This window comes from Ursus americanus, chromosome 26 (genome assembly GCF_024610735.1).
Source record: "Ursus americanus isolate L20-20 chromosome 26, mUrsAme1.1.p, whole genome shotgun sequence".
Lineage (NCBI taxonomy): Eukaryota > Metazoa > Chordata > Mammalia > Carnivora > Ursidae > Ursus > Ursus americanus.
In genome coordinates, this window is record NC_142152.1 from 13,291,245 (window position 1) to 13,304,128 (window position 12,884).

At 34.5% G+C, this 12,884-nt stretch overlaps 1 protein-coding gene across 18 annotated transcripts in view; it reads left to right on the forward strand.

Annotated features, from left to right (window-relative positions):
* GPHN (gephyrin) overlaps window positions 1-12,884 on the forward strand; it is a 603,483-nt gene that overhangs the window by 484,749 nt on the left and 105,850 nt on the right. For all 18 annotated transcript variants that reach the window (XM_087856022.1, XM_087856023.1, XM_087856025.1 and 15 more), the window contains one exon: window positions 12,720-12,857. In XM_087856022.1, the coding sequence (XP_087712148.1) occupies window positions 12,720-12,857 (138 nt within the window). The remainder of the gene's footprint in view (window positions 1-12,719; window positions 12,858-12,884) is intronic.

Here is a 12,884-nt window from a genome sequence, read left to right on the forward strand (position 1 = left end):
TTCAGGCCTTCTTTGTGTCTTTTAAGATTGTAGTAGCATACTAACTGTTGTGCCTGATAGCAGTCTCTCTTCCTTGCAAGCTACCATCAGTCAACTATTGCATTTTTAAATATGTATCACTTCTGTATAAAAAATCTTGAATAGTTCTCCATTTTCTACAGTAGTAAGCCTCTTCAAATCCTATCCTTAATTGAAATGACCACTCTTATGCGTTGTATTTCATCCTCTCCACCTCCAACCTCATTAGGTGATTCCTCAATTCTCTAAAAGTACTTTCAAATCTGTTACTTTGTTCATTCTGTTTCAAATGTTCCTCTCTCTTTCTTATTGTTTAATGCTCAGTTGTCACCTCCTCTATGAAACTTTACCATTTGTGCTGTCAGAATTAGTTATTCCTTTTTCTGCATTATCATATGTAGCTTTTTGTTTTAACATTAAAACATAAGCTGGGGCGCCTGGGTGGCACAGCGGTTAAGCGTCTGCCTTCGGCTCAGGGCGTGATCCCAGCATTATGGGATCGAACCCCACATCAGGCTCCTCTGCTATGAGCCTGCTTCTTCCTCTCCCACTCCCCCTGCTTGTGTTCCCTCTCTCGCTGGCTGTCTCTATCTCTGTTGAATAAATAAATAAAATCTTTAAAAAAAAAACATTAAAACATAAGCATTTACAGGTTTGTTTTACTTTTTCCTTAAAACACTGATTTCTGTGTTCTATGAGATTGGGAGATAGGAATTTCATCTTATTACCTCAGCATTACTCCCTAATGTTTAATAAAGTGTCTTACATAGAGTATTCAACTTATTTTTGGTAAATAAAGTTGAAGGAAAGAAAGTCCCCCCTAGTGTGATATAGGAGAAAGCACACCAGGCAAAATCTGGACATCTGGTCTCTTCATTTTGACGTACTATCTATTTAGACATGTGATGTTGACCTAATTTTTCAACCTTTCTATGGTAAAACTTGTTGTCTACAAGAAATCTTTATAGGTATCACTCTTATGTTAAAAACTTCAGAATGTTGGCTTACATGATAAAATTATATAAATGGCTTCCAGTTGGCTTACATGATAAAGTTCCGTCTCCAAAGTCGAGCATTCAAGGGCTTTTATGGTCTGGTTTTAGTTACCTTTCTAGCCTCATCTCCCTCTGATCTCCATTAGGAAACCAGTGCTCTACCAATATCGATCTCTACATTCTTCCGTAATCATATTGTGTCCAGTCTCACCCTGGCTGCTGTATCACTTAGTCCTGGCAGGAGTCAAATGCCACACTCAAACAGGGTAATGCAGAATTTCATAAGGGAACTAGTTACAACAGAGTAGCCAGGGTTAAGGAAAAACAAGATAAGTTGTAGAACTTTTGGGGCAAGCAACAGCAGGAAATTGTTGCTACCCTTAAGCCTCAAGGAGCCAGGGAAGGGAATAATTGTCTAAAATGAGTCTGTTAGAGAGGCCTGCCTCAAACAGCTAATTGTTTTTGTTAAAGGAACATAACCACTGCCAACTAGCAGACAGGAGGCCAAAGGAATAAATATCTTGTCTGTACTTTTCTGCTCTCCATTCTTCTGCCAATTGTTTCCATTGGCTGAACTTAAGCAGAAGTCACAGGTATAAGGATTCTGTTGGTTCTGTTCATAAATGCTAGCCCTGTGGGATACAGAACAGGGTAGAAAAAAGTGGAGAGGAATGTGGGAGAGCAAAAGCAGCTGCTCTATTCAAACTGTTCTTTCCACATGAATTTAAATCTATCTCGGATGATAACTCTATTAAAGTTAATATTAATGCAAATATCTAATTTTTTTTAGGGAAGGAGAGGGAGAGGAAGAAGGAGAGAGAGGAAATCTTAAGCAGGTTCCACACCCAGCATGAGCCTGACAACGACATAGGGCTCAGTCTCACAATCCTGAGATCATGACCTGAGCCAAAATCAAGAACAGGATGTTTAACTGACTGAGCCACCCAGGCTCCCTTAGTGCAAATATCTAACATTTATGAAGAGCTTACTATGCACCAAGCATTGTAACAGACAGATGGAGGCGGGGGTGCAGTATGAAGAGGAGGAAAGGAATAAGGGAAATAAGAGGCTGGAGAAGTTACCAAATTGTAACCTCCAATTGGCCATACAGTCTTTGCAGATGAACCTCCTACTTGCCATGCTAATGGGTTTGGATTTTATTGTAAAGGTCAATAAAGGAATTTGAATATGGAATGACAAGATCAAATTTGAAATTTTGAAAGAACATTTACTACTATGTGAAGAATGTATTGATTCCGGGTGAGATCAGAAGCAAGAATCTAGTGAGAGCTGGAGTTAAAGCTGGAGCAATAGAAATAGAAAAATAATACAGGATTTTTTAAAATATTAAGGAATCACAATCGACAGGATTGGGAACTAGATATGGAAGGTAAGGAAGTCAAGAATGACTACCAGTTTCTAACTTAGGCAACATGATTACAAGATCTTATATTGATATGACTCTACTTTCACAGTCTTAAAAAATAAGCAGGTGTTTGCTAGTTGGACTGGAAGTAGAAGAGCAGTTAAGACAGATAGTGAGAAAAAAAAATCATGCTGTGTACTAGAAATTATTAAGTTTTCTATAGCTGAAATAAAGGTATATGTAAGAGCAAAGAGGGATGAAGTCGAGGAGAAAGGACAGGTCATGAAAAGCCTAACACATTACTCTAGGTCGTCTGAACTGTATCCCGAGGGCAGTAGGAAGCTTTTAAGTTTTTATTTTAATTCCAGTATATTTAACATACAGTGTTATATTAGTTTCAGGTGTACATGTAAGAAGTTTTTTTGATGGTTAAAAACACAATTAAATCAGATGCTGTTGAGAAATTTCCTTAGAACCCCAGAATTTGGGCCATGACTTTGGAAGATATTGGCTAGGATTGGCTAAGAAAATAATTATTTCAAATTTTGAAACATTTATTAAATATTTTTAAGTGATGTAAGATTATTTTCAAGAATCTGAATAATACAGAAAAGTAGGAAGGAAAAAAATCAGTCTCATCCTACTACTTAAAGATAACTGCTGCTAACACATATAATTATTTTCTTCCAGTATACACATTGGACTATATTTCAGTTCTACAGTTATAGTCATACTGTGATTTATACTTTTTTGAAAAACTGTAGCCCTCATATCAGCAGAATTAGTTGTGAATTAACCCCACTTTTTAGGCCTATTGAAAGACGAGAATCATACCAAGTACCTAATAAATACAGAATAAACTACATAGTTTCTGCTTATGTGCAAAATATCTTAAAAACTAGATTTCTGTTTTTACCAAGAACACTGACTCAGTCTTCATATTTGCCTGTGTGATCACCTGTTATAAGATTTTCTTTCTCAACTATACAAATTGACATCTACCACATGCCTAATGATCATGTTTAACAATGTTTACATCTTACAAAAGATATTAGTCAAAATTTTATTTTTTATTAATCTGTCTTTAAAACTAATAACTAGGATAGGCATTCTGGAGTTGAAGCCTTATGTGCTTATACCTAATAATACGAAAAACAACACCATCTGGAGAAGATTAACTAAGGAAAATGCAGCTTTTATGAGCTAGTAAAACTCCTCTAACTACAAAAATGACTTTGAACTTCTCTTGGTTCATTTTCCCAGGGCATTATTGAGACTAGTTAGTTAATGCTTAGAAAGGGTTTAAAAGATACTTGTTAGATTCCACTTTTAGAGATATAATAGCTTATGATTTCTAAAGAAAAACTACTTTTTCTCTACTGTTGTCTAAAGAATGTTTAGAACAAGGACCTACTGAAGAAAATAATTCTAATTTTGCATTTTAATGCTAGTGGCATTTATGAAAACATTCCAAATAGAAGCTAACAAAAATATATTGAGTTTATATATGTGTTGTGTATATGTGTATATACATATACATGTATATACATTTATATTAATGCCTCTGAAATTATATCCTGACAGCCTCTTTGGGGAATAAGAGAATTCTCAGCTTTTTGGCTATTTAGGTTTAAAAAGGGGTTCTTAGCAGCCTAACAAAGCAAGCTGAAGTTTGGAGTCCAAAAAGGGCACAAAACTAGAAATCAACAGCAGGACAAGAATGAACCAAGGGATTCCAGATCAGATAATATATTTGTTTGTGTTCCTGAACTAGAATGACAGCAAAGCAGAAGGTAATTATCCATAGTGTAAGCAGAGGAGAAAGATCTGATGAAAGAAAGTTTGTGGAAGGGGGAAAAGGAAAGATTGTATCTGAAAGGGGAAGATTATATCGAAAGCTGGTCTTTTGTCATAGTAGCTATAACCAGTACCCACAATTTTTAATCTATATACAGCACTAGTGCTGCTAGTAAGGGCAAGAACCTAAGGATCATGGTTTGAGGCCTTCCTCAAGAGCCCTCAGTCCTTAGGAACACCTGTAGTGAAGTCCAGCCCCAGAAAGACAGTCATGAAAGATTACTGCTGATCATCTGTAGCCACCTCAACTAAAAAGACTGCTTGCCTTTGTTGGGTGTGTTAGCACTTAACTCCTACTTACAGTTTTTTAAAAATAATTTTATCCTTAGGGCACCTGGGTGGCTCAGTCAGTTAAGCATCTGCCCTCGGCTCAGGTCATGATCGGGTTCCCTGCTCAGCGGGGAGTCTGCTTGTCCCTCTCCCTCTCTCTGCACCCGTCTTGCCCACGTGCTTGCTCTCTCTCAAATAATAAAATCTTTTTTAAAAAGAGAAAATAATAATTTTACCCTTTTTAGTGTTCCTTTAGCTAATCTATTTTATCATTATATCTTCTAATATCATTTTTCTCTTCATCTCTTTTTTACCGTGTATTCTCAGCTAATTTTATCTATTTACTTTTAATATTATATATTTAGCTTACTTGTATGTGACAAATTGAAAATAAAAGCAGAAGGAAGATAGCTATAAAGACAGTTCATACCTGACCATGGGAGATAAATTATTTTTTCCTCCTTTGGTCTTATAATTTTTCTATAGATATACCTTTCCTGATCTAAAGATAACCGAAAGAATTTACTTACAGTGTTACTTACTTAGAGTGTTAATTATTTAGGCATTACATGCATCGAACCCAAAGCTAATTTTCCATTTCCCTGACTGCTTGACACAGCTAAAATATTTTTTATTCTCTTTTTTCATTTCGCTAATGCGTTGACCCTTCTACCACTTTTAAACAAAAAAGTAAAGAAAAACCTAGTTTCAATTTATTGTTAATAAATGTTTGCAATTATTTTTAAAACTAGACTATTCTAGTAAAAAGAACATTGAAATTATTGACCAGAATAATGTTTGAAATTGTATGTAGTGTTTATCTCTCAGCTCATCTTTGTCAAGCTGTATATTCTAGAGTGATTAAAATCAAGCATTTAGGACCTTATTCAACAAAAATTTTCTGTGTGACCACCGTGTGCACAGCATCCTTGGGCTTTGACATTAAGATGCTTTTTCCTTTCTCAAAGAGCTGAAAATCTAGTTAAGAAAATAGACATGTATATAAATAAGTATAATTACTATAAGACATGTAGTTAATACAGTATGGAATGAGAATCCTAAGATAGAGTAGTTCATAGTCCCTCAGTGCAAGAAAAAGAAAAAAAGAGGAATGGTCATATATAGCTTCATAAAGGAGAGATTATTGAAAGAAGTTTTTTTTTTTTAATTTTGAAAAAATTTCAAACTTCAGAGAAGTTGCAAGAATAGTACAAAGAATTCTTGTATAAATCTTTCACCCAGTTTCCCTCAAATGTTAACATTTTGCCACAACTGCTTTGTCATTTCTCTATATGTAATAATATACATACTTTCTGGGATTGCTTGTGAGTAAATTGCAGACATGATGCCTCTTTACCCGTAAAGACTTCAGATGTATATTTTCTTTATTTTAAAAAAAAGGAGAAAAGAAAAAAAATTTCTTACATAACCACGATACAATTACCAAAATCAGGAAATGAACCTTGCCATAATACAATTATATAATCTTATTCAAATTACATTTTGCCAATTGTTCTAATAATGTTCTTGATAGCAAAAAAAAAAAAAAACATTTTCTTCTTCTGATGTGGGATCCAGTCCAGAATGATGCCTTACTTTTAGCAACCTATGGAGCAATTCCTCATTTTTTTTTTTGTCTTTTATGACCTTAACATTTTTCAAGAGCATAGGTTAGTTACTTATAGAATTTTCTTCAATTTGAGACTTTTCTGATATTTCCTGATGGTTTGATTCAGGTTATGCATTTTTGTTAGAAATACTTCATATGTGATGTTATATCCTTCTCTGTGTATCATATCAAGAAGTTCGTCATTTTGTCCTATTACTGGTGATATTAACTTTGGTCACTTAGTTAAAATGCTGTCTTCTAGGTTTCTCCAATCTAAAATTACTAGTTTGGGGGCGCCTGAGTGGCTCCATTGTTAAGCGTCTGCCTTGGATTCAGGGCGTGATCCCCGCGTTCTGGGATCCAGCCCCACCATTAGGCTCCTCCACTGGGAGCCTGCTTCTTCCTCTCCCACTCCCCCTGCTTGTGTTCCCTCTCTCACTGGCTCTCTCTCTCTCTCTGTCAAATAAATAAATAAATAATCTTAAAAAAAATAAAAAATAAATAAAATAACTAGTTTGTTTTGTAGTTAGTAGGAATCTTATGGGGCTGTATGGTGAATTATATAAATATGTTGTTTTTCTTCAGATTTTCACCTTCTAGTGTTACTATCCATTGATGATTTTTGCCTGAACCAGTTTTTGCTATGATAGTTGCCATGTGGTGACTTTCTAATTCCAACATTTCTTCATTTCTCAGTTGGCATTCCGTTGTAAGGAAGAATTTTATGTAATTATTTATTTATATTAGTGTATGTTCATAGATTCTTACTTTAATTTTATTAAATGGATTCTATTATCTGCTACTATCCTAATTTACTTTGATGCTTAAATTGTCCCAGGCCAAACAGTCTCTTCCAGTTGACTCCAAGATCCTTTTGACATATTCCATCATTATTTGATTACTTCCTTACTGAAGAAAATTGTGAAGGAAGAATAATAATTTCTTAAGAAGATCAGAGAAAATTCGTTCTAGGCAAAGTGAAGATCATATGCTAAGGCAGGAAAACATGAAATAGTATGGTATATTCTAATATATACAGTATCATCAATTTTCTAATGACATAGTGAGTGATGAGGCTGAAGGGGAAGCAAGTGTTTTATATACTATTCAAAGGAATTTGATTTTATCCCATGGGTAGTGAACCATGCATATAAATTATAGAGCAGACATTTTGTGACAATGCCCTGTTTTATAATCTTGATGCACAAAATCCCAAGAGTACTTTCCTTTAATATTTCTTATAATGCCCTAGAAAACAGCGCAATCGTTTCAGCCATGTTTTCTAGGTTTTGTCAGAAATGCTGTGAGGCTCATTATCTTAGATAAAAGAAGTAGAAAAACATTTGAGACTATTAAATTGTAAATAGTATGAGAAATTATTTTCAGATACCCAAATTGCCATCTCATCCCAAGCCTACGAACTCTACCATTGCCAATGTTTCATTAGGCTCTGAAACTTGATTTCTCTTAATTTGAGAGATATGTATGAAAGAGTAAATTCTTATATGTCTGAACCACACATCCTTTGAATTACCAAAGGTCCTAGCTATTTAACCTGAACAAATTGTCATTTTCACTCTTTAGGTTTCCTAGGAAAACTATTCATTATTTTAGGTGGTTTGCTGCTCTGAAAGATCCAGAAAGTAGAAATGTAATTCAAGCTGCTAATAGTATGATAAAGAAAGGCAGTGTTATTAGCAGGGCAGAACAGGCCTCTTTCTTGAGATTTTCTGTATATCCAAATAATGAATAATTATTTACACTTCAGGCAGTTTGGTTGTTTTGAGGAATAAAGTTTCCTCTTGAGGATTTTAATTTAATCAAGAAGAACCTGCATGAATATCTTGTTTCTATTATATTCTGTTCTATCATTTGAAAGCATCTTCTCTTCATTTACTTCTAATTTAAAGAGTGGATTTTCAAGCCAAGATGAAACACTGTATATTAAGAATTGTCAGATTGAAAAGGATGCATTTGAATTGGGAAAAATAATTTCACTGGTATAAATAGCTCATTTCACGATGGCCATGCCATAAGAAAAAGGTTACTGCTATATGACAAAGATCCTTAGTTACTCTACTCAGTAGAAAGGAATCCATTTGTACTTTCTGTGCCCTTTTGAAGACCTCGCACATCACAGACATTGCCATTAGTATTTAAACATATCCTTCATGATGGCAATCCTGAGTGAATCCATACTGTTTTTACAATGACTTCTTATAGTCTTTTTAGTGGTTATAACTGCTGCATGGAAGATAGGAAATCTCAATAACATTTTAAATACTTTACCTGCAAAAATTCCAAGCTCACATATAGTCAACCCCGCATCAAATATAAAAGTGACAAGTTAAGTTTTACTTATAGAAACCTAAATTTGTAAGAGAACCTCCAGGTCACCAATCTGTGGCTAATTTAGAATTGCTTTAATCTTGTAAGTCTACTTGAGAAAATTAAACCCATTGCAGAAGAGTGCTATCAATTTAGATGTTATAATAATTCAAACCTGTTATTCTTTGCTCAGTTCAGACATCTACTAGTGGAAGGGATGTCTAGACTTCCTTTCCCCATCCTTGCCCCACTTCCAAAGAAAGATCCCATATCCTACAGGACTTTGTAGTTTATTTTTGTCAAAGTAGCTACCCTGCTTACAAATTATCAGTGATAGCCATATATCACCAGCTAATTTTACTATTATAAGTTAAAATAAATATTCCCTTGAACACTATAATCTTCTATATAGGACACATGTTTTCACATATTAGTTTTGTAGTGTATGTGAATTGAATGGAGCTAATGCCCTCAGAGATTCTCTTTGTGACCATTGGTATTTATTTGTAAGGTAGCTATCAGAATATATTTGTGGCCATGAAATCATCTTTGCTTTATAGAAAAAACTATCCAAATTTTCTCTCAATTTTTGGATACTTTTTTATCCAAAAACCAAACTGCCTTTTATTATAACCTTCTTAGTTTAAAAAAATTATTCTTTCCTTCCTACTTCTACCAAACAGGATTTTATGGACTATTCAGTGAAATTTGGCTGCTAGACTATAATCCTTCTCACCTTCAAGACATAAAAGTACATACTTTTTTTCTCTTCCATTAGATTTCTATGCTGGGCTCAGAATCAAGAAGAGGATTGGGGTGTGGAGAAAAATAATTCTTGATCCTTTTTCCTGTCTGATTGAGTTCTCTAATGGCCAGGACAAATAAAAGTGCTTTGGGATTATGACTTATAAAATAAAAGAAGTCAGAGATAACTATTCTTAAATTTTCTGAAGCTTTCACTTTGAAGCTTCTTGTAAATCACTATAGTCAATATCAGAAAATAGTTGAGGGGCGCCTGGGTGGCACAGCGGTTAAGCGTCTGCCTTCGGCTCAGGGCGTGATCCCGGCGTTGTGGGATGGAGCCCCACATCAGGCTCCTCCGCTATGAGCCTGCTTCTTCCTCTCCCACTCCCCCTGCTTGTGTTCCCTCTCTCGCTGGCTGTCTCTGTCTCTGTCAAATAAATAAATAAAATCTTTAAAAAATATATCAGAAAATAGTTGAAATCGTGTTTCTTTAAAAAAATGGAAGCCAAAAATTTAGTTAAGATGTAGGGTTTACCTTCAAGGAGTTTACAGTTGACTAACATAGGTAAGACAAATATTTAAATGTCTATAACATAAGACAGAAGTGGTAGATGTGCTAAAATATATATATAAATAAGGTGCAAAATTATTTTAAAGATTTTTGGGAAAGATTTTTTCAGGCTGGTAGATATCCACACTGAGATTTCCAATTAGAGAAAGACAGAGAACCACCAGTCTCTATAGTTAAAGAACCATCATCAGGTGGCTTACTACTTACCTGCTCTTATTTTTTTATTTACCATCTTTCCTTTCTGCTGAGCTATAATGATCTTCATGGAAGGGTGTATCTCACTCTGTACCCCAAGTCCCTAACCATAACTGGCTCATAAAATGCATTCAATAAATATTTATTGAATAGATGTGTGTATCACTGATAATCAGACTAGCTTTCTAATAAGAAAAATTCTATTACAAAGCAATTCAACAAATAAACTGTTCAGTTAAAAAGTACAATTTTCTCCTCGGAAACTAAACATATTAAAAGGACAGCTTTTATAAGGTTTTTACATTGTTCACCCTAAAGAAAGTAAAACATATTTTAGAAAATATCATATCTGAGACCTGTAAACCTGAATAAAAAACAGAAGCACCTATCTCTATCATTTTCTCCAATTACACTGATTGTGACAATATGTTTTCATGATATTTAATGACAAGGCTGGGACTTCAGTGAAAGCAAGAAATAAATTTATCTTTTGAATTGTAAATAAGTGATAAATCATATCATACATAATCCTTTATAAGTGTTCACTTACTTAAATTTTGAGTAGAAATGTTAGTCATGTTTAGCACTAAATCTCTAAGGCCCTTCAAGCTTTGAAAATTTTGTAATTTTATGATTGCCCATGGGAGAGAAATGTCGTAAGTATAAGCATCTTTATATGTCTTTTTCTTTGAGTACTTATGACAATATCATTCATCTTAGAATGGAAACTCTTTGAGGTGGTATCTTTAAGTTAATTCAGTGAATATGTCTGAAGTAGCTGCTGTGTTTGGGCTAGGGGTATGAAACTTAATAAATTGCAATGACTAGAATTTATAGACTACTGAGGAATATATAGTCATGATAAAGTGGATTAAGAAATAGGAGCTTATTTGTCTTGCATATCAAAAGCCTGGTGACAGGCAGTCCAAGGCTTGTACAGCAGCTCAATATTGTCAGCAGAGACTCAGGCTCTTTTTTCTTCTCATATTTCAAAGAAAAGACCAAGTTATTTATGCATGAAAATATAGTGATCTAAGAAGTCCCTTTTTGTCATTAAATGATTCATTAATTTAACAAATATTTATTTTTATTGCCTAATATGTGCCAAATACTGTTCTAGATACTGGAGATAACATTGAACAAAAAAGACAATGGCGCTTACATTCTACAAAGAGGAAGGCTATAAACAAATAAATGTAAATGTATATATTATATAAATTATAGGCATGTGGATATGAATATCCATATATATGTGTGTATTTATTTATTTATATATCCATGAAGAAAGGATAAAAAGAATAGAAAATGATGGTGGGTAATATTCTAGATAGGAGGTTTAACAAAGGCCTCTCTGATGAGAGGCAATGACTTGAAAGAAACGAGGGATGGATGGAACCATACTATCTGGGGAAGGATGTCAAAGTGGACAAAATGCCAAGTACAAAGACCCTGAGGAGAGATATATTTTGCATGCTCAACGACAAGCAAGGAACCGGTATGGTTAGAGCACAGTGATCAAGGGGGAAGTGATAGGAGATGAGAATAGTGGGGGCCATAATATGTTAGACTTTGTAGGCCATAGCAAATATTTTATTCTGAGTGAGATGGAAAGTCATTGGAGAGTTATGAGCAGAGATTAGCACAATCTAATTTAAAATTCAAAAGGATCACTGTAACTACTGTGTGGAGAATAAATTATAGTGGAAAAAGGACAGTGGTAGGGAGATCCATTAGGAGGCTATTCAGTTTCCCAGGAAATAAATGATGGATCCAAGTATTGTAGTAATTGTGGCGATGGTAAGTAATGGTCAGATTCTAGAGATATTTCAGAGGTAGTTTAGATATGGTTCTGACAAAAAGAGAAGAATCAAGGATGTTTCCAAGATTTTGGATTAATAACTGGAAGAATCAAGTTGCTATTTTCTGAGATGGAAATTGCAAGAGAATAAAACATCATAAGGGCAAGATAGAAGGGTAAGGGAATCAAGAGTTTGATTTTGAACGTGTTATTTGCAATTGCGTGTTACACATCCAAGTGCATGTTGGATGATTTATAAGTTTGGAGATACACATTCTTATCCACCAGCTGTTTAGCATGACATATAAATCTAGAGTTGAAGGTAGAGGTTGGGATTGGAGATATAAATTAGAAGTTTTAATGTACGGGTAATACTAATGCCGTGAAAGAGAGTGAATAAGGAGTGGGTAGCTAAATAATCTTTTCCTGTAACTTTTCTGAAAAAAGAAAATTTCCTATGAAATCCTAAATAAATTCAAGTTTGAGTATTTCATTTTACTAACTAGCTCATTAAGTGTTCAATGTTTAGTATGTGGTTAAGGAGATAAACTCTGAAGCCAGACTACCCTGGTTTGAGTCCTGTCTCTGCTGTTACTAGTTCTGTGATTTAAGCCAAGCTATATAAACCTCTCTTTCCTCATCTGTAAATAAGGATAATAATAATGCCTCCCCATAAGGTTGTTGTGAATGTCAATTAGAACAGTGCCACAATGCACAGTAAGCATTCAAAAGGATTATCCAATAACATCATTAAATTTCACCAAGTTTTGACACATAATGTAACAGTGCTGACCTGATTTAATGTTCTATGAAAGCAGGCTATATTTTGGAAGCAGGAGAAAATTTCTTACCTTGTAATGTTCATTTACAGACATATGAAAATGAGAATTGATGATATTTATAAAACATTCCCACTTTGTAATCACTGTTTCAGCATCATAGTCTTAGTTAATTATATTCCTGTTTAGGTCACAGTGCTGTTGATATCACCAAGGTGGCTAGAAGACACCGCATGTCTCCTTTTCCTCTAACATCTATGGACAAAGCCTTCATCACAGTCCTGGAGATGACTCCGGTGCTTGGGACAGAAATCATCAACTACCGAGGTACTGTTATATTTGCCAGTTGCCTTT